At 39.5% G+C, this 8,343-nt stretch overlaps 1 protein-coding gene across 1 annotated transcript; it reads right to left on the bottom strand.

Moving 5' to 3' along the window:
- Positions 1 to 1,131: 1,131 nt before the first annotated feature.
- LOC118800964 (serine protease VLSP-3-like) lies at positions 1,132 to 7,108 on the bottom strand. The gene is made up of 6 exons (XM_036561146.1): positions 6,401 to 7,108; positions 3,238 to 3,332; positions 2,961 to 3,040; positions 2,435 to 2,661; positions 2,071 to 2,186; positions 1,132 to 1,840 (listed from the first exon to the last, which is right to left on the bottom strand). The coding sequence occupies exons 1-6, from the start codon at positions 6,438 to 6,440 to the stop codon at positions 1,688 to 1,690; spliced, it is 711 nt and encodes a 236-aa protein (XP_036417039.1). The 5' UTR covers positions 6,441 to 7,108; the 3' UTR covers positions 1,132 to 1,687.
- Between the last annotated feature and the right edge of the window lie 1,235 nt (positions 7,109 to 8,343).

The raw sequence follows: 8,343 nt of genomic DNA, 5'->3' as shown, positions 1-8,343 counted from the left end.
TTCAAATGTTTGGTTAATGATTATGATTCTTTACTTCTGAACGAAGTCAGTGTACATAAACAGGAACACTGCCACCTTCTCCGGGCCTGTGCTCTTTTAAAATGGACTGAGGAAAAGTGGAAAAGTGTCCTGTGGTTCGACAAATGAAGATTTGAATTTCTTTTTGGAAATCATGGACACTGTGTCCTCTGGGCTAAAGACCACTCAGCTTGTTATCAGTGCACAGTTCGAAAGCCAGTATTCCTGATGGTGTAGGGGGCATTAGTGCACATGGCATGGGTGACGTGCTCATCTGTGAAGGCAACATTAATGCTGAATGATATATACATGATTTGGCGACATAAGCTGCCATCCAGACAACGTATTTTTCAGGGAAAGCCTTGGGTTTCATTCAAGATGCCATACAGGGAATGGAACAGCAGCCCTCCTGAAAGACCACTTGAAGGTTATTGAGTGGCACCACTGGCTAGCCAAAAATCATCGCCACCATGTATTAGGAAGGCTTTTTCATGATATCAAACAAATTAATCTGTTGTTATAGCCAGTAAAATTTAACCATTGTGAGCCTGTGATTCTGCTGTTTTTTGTTGCGCAGGTAAATAACACACACACACACACACACACACACACACACACACACACACACACACAGACTATCTATGCCACTTATCCTTCTGCCTTCAGTGTCGTGGAGGGAGCTGGAGCCTATCCCAGTGGTCATTGGGTGGAAGGCAGGAAACACCCTGGACAAGTCGCCAGTCCATCGCAGGGCAGGCAGACATATACATTCACACACACATACACACTCACACTTAGGGCCAATTTAACATGTCCAATCGGCCTGTCTTTGGACTGTGGGAGGAAACTGGAGAAAACGGGGAGAACATGCAAACTCCACACAGAAAGGACCTTGGTCGCCTGGTGACCAAGAAAGCTTTATTATTATTATCATTTTTAACAGTTGCAATCCTGAAATCAGGGGATGCTGCAGCCCCCTGAGCAATCCCACTTCCCATGTCCCTGCATGATCAGCACAGTAGCATTACAGTATAATCACAGTATTGCTCCAGGGCACTTTTGGAGCACTTTTGTTCATCCATGTTCCGCAGTGAGAGTTAACAGTGGAGCTAACAGTGTTTTAGTGAAGGCTTAGTGAAGGTATGAGGCTCATAAACTGCAAGACAGTGAACTAAAATTTTTATGCAATGTGTAGAAATATGAAATGTCTTTCAATTGTACCAGTTTTGTTATTGAGGCATCAATAATGAATGCAGTTTGGGTATCTTTTGAATATCATGTGATTGTTCCCTGAAAAGAAGGAATGTGCATTTCAGTGTGTTAATGATCATATGATGTTTACACTGTTTACAAGTTTTCAAGTCATTACATGTTTATTACTCATTCATTAGATGCATTTGTTAATGTTTCACAATAGTAACGTAATTGTAATGGAGTGTTACTGTACTGTTCACAAAAATGCCACTAGTAGTTCATGTATTTGTACTTTCCGTAAAGCATTACCCAATATAGCATGAGGATGCATAGCATTTTTAATACAAATGTTGTTGTTGTTGTTGGGAATGACAGAGAACTGGGAGACATATCTGCTGTTAGGGAAATCAGGAGGAATCTCTTTATTAGGGAATCTCTTTATTATAACATGCAGGAATGTAGCTCACACTGACCATTAATCATTCTCTACAGTACGATAAATCCAGTCTATATACTGTCTGTGACATAAATCAATGAAATGGGTTTCTTCAGCACCGAAATGGTGATGGCCATAGACCTGTATTCCATGAAGTCTGTTGTTTGCAATGAGACCACTACCTGAGTCACCCTGTAATTGGAAAAGGAAATTAGTCAAGCAATGAGGTTTATTTTCATCAGGATGCTGTTGATGTTGGAGACTTGCTTGTTGAGATGTAAGTATATAATCATGGGCTTTAAATTTGACCACTGATATTCAATGACTGAATGAAATAACCTGTCCATAGTGAGTGGAAGGGCATATAACTGTCTAGTTAGAGTCAGGATAAATGTTTGATGCAAGAGAAAGTGAACACGCACCTCATTCCCATCAATACCATTACGAAAGGCACAGAATGTAACACCGTTTTCATATGGATTTGCACAAGCAACAACATCCATTTCTCCACAGCGAAGTCTTCCTGCAAAATAGGGATCTGTGGAATGGCAATTAACAAAGTTGAATTCACATATGACATGAAATGAGCTGAGGCATTTTAATATTGCTAAAAAATTGTACCATTTAATGTGGTACCATTGCCTCTTTTTTATTTGCCTTTTTTCTGCTCATTTGTTTTCATCACTTGAAATTGTACTTAGCACCTTTTATCTGTGTAGAGATTGTGACACACCAGCAATGACTTGCATTTTCAGACCCCTCCCCAGAACCAGGAGCAAAACTTACCCATCAAATTGTTGTGCCGAATGTGTGCATTCTGCCAGCCATAAATCCTAACCACAGCACCGATGTTGGGTGTGACGCAGTTTTGGCGATTAGGCAAACGTGAATGTAGTCGAATCCTTCTGCGCAGTTTTAGCAACATGATGTCATGCTCATTGAGAATTCTCCAACTTTTAATTGTTCTTGTCACAGCAACATCAAGATCTCTACCCACAAGCACCACTAGATTGCTAATAAAATGGAATAAAAAGGGGGGTGAAATGGGTTACTTGACCTTACTAATGCTCTTGATACTTAAGATATGCTTTATTAGTCCCACAGTGGGGAAATTCACAGTGCTACAGCAGCAAAGGGACAGCAAGGCACTCAAGAAAAGTAGTAACAGGATATGGTATTTAATTACTTAACAAGATTCCTTCTTGCATGTATATTGTTTTGTGCTGGTCATAACAGTATGAGAACTCAATAAGCTTGTTTTTACTGTTCTTAATATATTGTAAGGGTGCATAATGTCTTGTATAGTTCTTACTGTTCATTGCAGTGTTCAGCAGTGAGGACCCAGCGTGGCTTGATCAGTGTACCACCGCAATGGATATCATTATCTGGGAACTGGAAGTTGTACAAATATTAATGTGGAGCTTTTAATCATGGATAGAATAAATCTGAATCAGTATGATAATGTATTATTTTGATATCATTTAAGCATGAATTGTACAATCGCTTGTAATTACATGTATTAGTTAATATCAGTTATGGTTGGCCAGTGCAAAAGTTAACAGTTTGGTAATGGTTTTGTCATATGAAACCTGTGACAGCATCACTTGGTGCCTGCCTTCATCAGCATTGCATTCACGAGAGAGTGGTCCACATATTCTTTTCTCAATTGTTCCAAATGTGGCCTCTGGAGGGGAAGCAGAATGCATGAGATTTTAATTTCGCCGAAGGAATGAAGGTATGCAATTTCACCAGTGTCCCACAAAGACTCTCCACCATGACAGCTCATTACATCACTGAAGAAACCCACACTGCAGTACCTGAATAACTGAATAAACCCACACTGCAGTACCTGAGTAACTGAATAAACCCACACTGCAGTACCTGAATAACTGAATAAACCCACACTGCAGTACCTGAATAACTGAATAAACCCACACTGCAGTACCTGAATAACTGAATAAACCCACACTGCAGTACCTGAATAACTGAATAAACCCACACTGCAGTACCTGAATAACTGAATAAACCCACACTGCAGTACCTGAATAACTGAATAAACCCACACTGCAGTACCTGAATAACTGAATAAACCCACACTGCAGTACCTGAATAACTGAATAAACCCACACTGCAGTACCTGAGTAACTGAATAAACCCACACTGCAGTACCTGAATAACTGAATAAACCCACACTGCAGTACCTGAGTAACTGAATAAACCCACACTGCAGTACCTGAATAACTGAATAAACCCACACTGCAGTACCTGAATAACTGAATAAACCCACACTGCAGTACCTGAATAACTGAATAAACCCACACTGCAGTACCTGAATAACTGAATAAACCCACACTGCAGTACCTGAATAACTGAATAAACCCACACTGCACGTACCTGAATAACTGAATAAACCCACACTGCAGTACCTGAATAACTGAATAAACCCACACTGCAGTACCTGAATAACTGAATAAACCCACACTGCAGTACCTGAATAACTGAATAAACCCACACTGCAGTACCTGAGTAACTGAATAAGCCAACACCAAACTAGATGAATAACTGAATAAACCCACACTGCAGTACCTGAGTAACTGAATAACCCCACACTGCAGGATCTGAATAACTGAATAACCCACAGTGCAGTACCTGAATAACTGAATAACCCACACTGCACTGACTGAATAACTGAATAAACCCACACTGCACTAACTGAATAACTGAATAAACCCACACTGCACTGACTGAATAACTGAATAACTCCACACTGCACTGACTGAATAACTGAATAACCCCACACTGCACTGACTGAATAACTGAATAAACCCACACTGCACTGACTGAATAACTGAATAACCCACACTGCACTACTGAATAACTGAATAAACCCACACTGCACTACTGAATAACTGAATAACCCACACTGCAGTACTGAATAACTGAATAAACCCACACTGCACTACTGAATAACTGAATAACCCACACTGCACTACTGAATAACTGAATAACCCACACTGCACTACTGAATACTGAATAAACCCCACACTGCACTGACTGAATAACTGAATAACTCCACACTGCACTGACTGAATAACTGAATAAACCCACACTGCAGTATCTGCATAACTGAATAAACCCACACTGCACTAACTGACTAACTGAATAACCCCACACTGCACTGACTGAGTATCTGAATAACTCCACACTGCACTGACTGAATAACTGAACAACTCCACACTGCACTGACTGAATAACTGAATAAACCCACACTGCACTGACTGAATAACTGAATAACCCCACACTGCACTGACTGAATATCTGAATAACTCCACACTGCACTGACTGAATAACTGAATAACTCCACACTGCACTGACTGAATACCTGATTAACTCCACACTGCACTGACTGAATCACTGAATAAACCCACCCTGCACTGACTGAATAACTGAATACCTCCACACTGCACTGACTGAATAACTGAATAAACCCACACTGCACTGACTGAATCACTGAATAAACCCACCCTGCACTGACTGAATAACTGAATACCTCCACACTGCACTAACTGAATATCTGAATAACTCCACACTGCACTAACTGAATATCTGAATACCTCCACACTGCACTGACTGAATAACTAAATAAACCCACACTACACTAACTCAACAACTGAATCACCCCAACACTGCAGTACCTTAATAACTGCATAAGCCAACACTACACTAGATGAATGACTGAATAGACCCACACTGCGGTACCTGAATAACTGAATAGGCCAACACTACACTAGCTGAATCACTGAATAACCCCACACTGCAGTACCTGAATAACTGAATAAACCTACACTGCAGTACCTGAATAACTGAATAAGCCAACACTACATTAGCTGAATAACCCCACACTGGACTAGCTGAATAACTACAACCCCACACTACACTGATTGAATAACTGAATAAACCCTCACTGGAGTATCTGCATAACTGAATAAACCCACACTGCACTGACTGAATAACTGAATAACTCAACACTGCAGTACCTGAATAACTGAATAGGCCAACACTACACTAGCTGAATAAACCCACACTGCACTAACTGAATAACTGAATAAACCCACATTGTACTAAGTGAATAACTTAATAACTCCACATTACAACTGGCTTTGCTTTCCGATTCTCAGCCAGGTGCCTAGAAGATTTCATAGTTGTTGAATGTCACTACAAGGTTTGAAGAGTCAAGGTATTTCTTATTCTCTGGAACTGTCATCAGTTGATTCACAATGACCATTCTTGACCTGCCTAACCAGTCTTAATGAGTCAATAAAGGCTTAAAGAGTTAACGAAGTTCCAAGACTTTACACCTGGAAAATTGTTCAAACTTTTGCACATGCCATTATTTTTCTATTTTTTCTAATTTTTGCATTAATGAAGTATAATGCATTAACATTTGCAAAAACATCTATTTTTCAAAATAGTTTACTCCAGAAGTTGTTTTTAGAAAATCAATGCAATATGAAATTTGACAGGTGTGTCTAAACTATATGATATATATGAACGACAGAATATACAACAGAACATTACAAGACAGTAAGTGACGCTGCTTTTTTTTTACAGGTGCCTACAAATTTTATTTTGGGAGATTTTGATTTCCAAAAAGAATTTAAAAATTTGATTTGTTCCTGGTCAATTGTCTAAAACCATTCCCATCTTTATATCAAACTTGCAGTCATGCACTCAAACATTAACATAACTCACCTGCCAGTGCTAAGAGAAGGAGAATACAAGACTTCGTCATGGTCTGCCTTGGTCTGATCCTAAGGTCAGCCTGCTGTGTGTTTTAACACAGTGACTTGACACACCTCCAAATTCCTCTCTGTCTTTCGTACTGGCTGCAGGTCCTTCACAACTTGTTCAGTTTATGGTAGAAAACAGGTAATGTTTTGAATACATTTAACATACATGAAAGCACCTTTGTACTACAACACACTGTTCATCTGATCATTCATTTAATTTGCATGCAGAATTCCTTTTATCTATTTTACGTTCAGGTCGTTTCTGCAAATGAGCTTATAACTGACAAACCTGGAAGGCATGGAGGAAAGGGTATCCAATTCCACAGTAATTATCTGTAGTGATAGCAGTCATAAAGTTATAATGGCATTATACTAACCCCATACACAATCCTCACTGGAAATGATGCAACTCCCATCAAACATTTAGTGCAAATCTTCATGAAGGACAAACCAATATACTTCAAAAATGTTTTAGCAAGTTAAATCCTCATAAATATAGTCAATATAGCTCATTTTTATGATGCTGTGAGAATGTTACAGGAGTATTCTACATAGTTCTAGGCATATCTCCTGTTTTGAGTTATATTTTGTCAGCTTGTTTTAAAAAATAATACATATATTAAATTGAATAAGGGAATTTCTCAAAATATAATGACTAAATATTAAAAACATCTAGAAATAGATTGAATAATCATATAATTTTTACAACGATCTCATGATGAAAAATATTACTGACTAGAAATAGAGATATTTTCACTTACCAATATATACATGTTTCCTGTGTTGTCAAAAAGAATTGACCTGACACACTTGAAACTGTGTAATTGGGGTGTGGATGACTGCCCTCTCCTGATTCATACATTTCAGAGAAAAGTGTGCTGCTGGATCTAAATCAACCCTCAATAAACCTGGTAATCTTACTCTCTTCATTGAAGATGGAACCGTGTACTCCTCTCCTCTCATTAGAAATCTGGGTGACTTTCATTTGATGTCCACGTCAGGTCTGTTGTTAAAACTTTTTTCTGTCTGTTGAACTGTTGAATGTCACCAAAATCAGACCCTGCATCTCTCAATCTACTGCTGAAACTATGGATGCCTTCATCTGTATGGCTTTGGCTCATCTTCTATTCCCAAGCTCCAGATGGTCTGGAACTCTGATGATCAGCTTCACTCGTACCTAGTCACATCATCACATTGCACATGTTCTCCAAATCTCCACTGGCTTCCTGTAAAGAGCCGCACACATTTAAAAATTCTACTACTTACAGGCAAAGCTCTTAGCAATCTTGTTGTGCAGTTGTGTTGTGAGTTGTGCAGGTCCTGTAGACGCAAAGCAGCCCCAGACCATCACACTACCACCACCATGTTTGACTGTTGGTATGATGTTCTTTTGGTAGAATGCAGTATTAGCTTTACACCAGATGTAACAGAACCCATGTCTTCCAAAAAGCTCCACCTTTGACTCAGAATATTAACCCAGAAGTTTGGTGGGTCATCTCGATGTTTTGTTGGCAAATGTGAGCCGTTGTGTTCTTTTTGGTCAGCAGTGGTTTGCGCAAGCTCTCCCATGGATGCCATTTTTGCCCAGTGTCTTTTCTTATTGTGGAATCCTGTACACTGACCTTTAATGAGGCAAGTAAAGCCTTCAGTTCTTTAGAGGTTCTTCTGGGTTCTTTTGTGACCTCCTGGATGAGTAGTTGATGCGCTCTTGGTGAGATTTTGATAAGCTGGCCACTCCTGGGAAGGTTCACCACTGTTCCAAACTTTTTCCATTTGTGTATAATGGCTCTCACTGTGGTTTGCTGGAGTTCCAGAGCCTCAGCAATGGCTTTGTAAACCTTTCCAGACTGGTAGATTTCAGTGACTTTGTTTCACGTCTGTATTTGTGTCTCTTTACAACGTGGC

The sequence above is a fragment of the Colossoma macropomum genome, unplaced genomic scaffold (assembly GCF_904425465.1).
Source record: "Colossoma macropomum unplaced genomic scaffold, Colossoma_macropomum, whole genome shotgun sequence".
In the NCBI taxonomy this organism is placed as follows: domain Eukaryota; kingdom Metazoa; phylum Chordata; class Actinopteri; order Characiformes; family Serrasalmidae; genus Colossoma; species Colossoma macropomum.
The sequence above is the reverse complement of the archived record's forward strand: the minus strand, read 5'-3'. Positions and strand labels throughout refer to the sequence as shown.

Bases quoted from the DNA above. Each gene is read 5' to 3' on its own strand.
- LOC118800964 (XM_036561146.1), bottom strand. From the start codon at position 6,440: ATGACGAAGTCTTGTATTCTCCTTCTCTTAGCACTGGCAG. The intron at 2,662-2,960 runs GTAAGAACTATA...CCATTTTATTAG, and splicing joins GCTGAACACTGCAATGAACA to CAATCTAGTGGTGCTTGTGG. The intron at 1,841-2,070 runs GTGCGTGTTCAC...TTCCAATTACAG, and splicing joins ATGGTATTGATGGGAATGAG to GGTGACTCAGGTAGTGGTCT.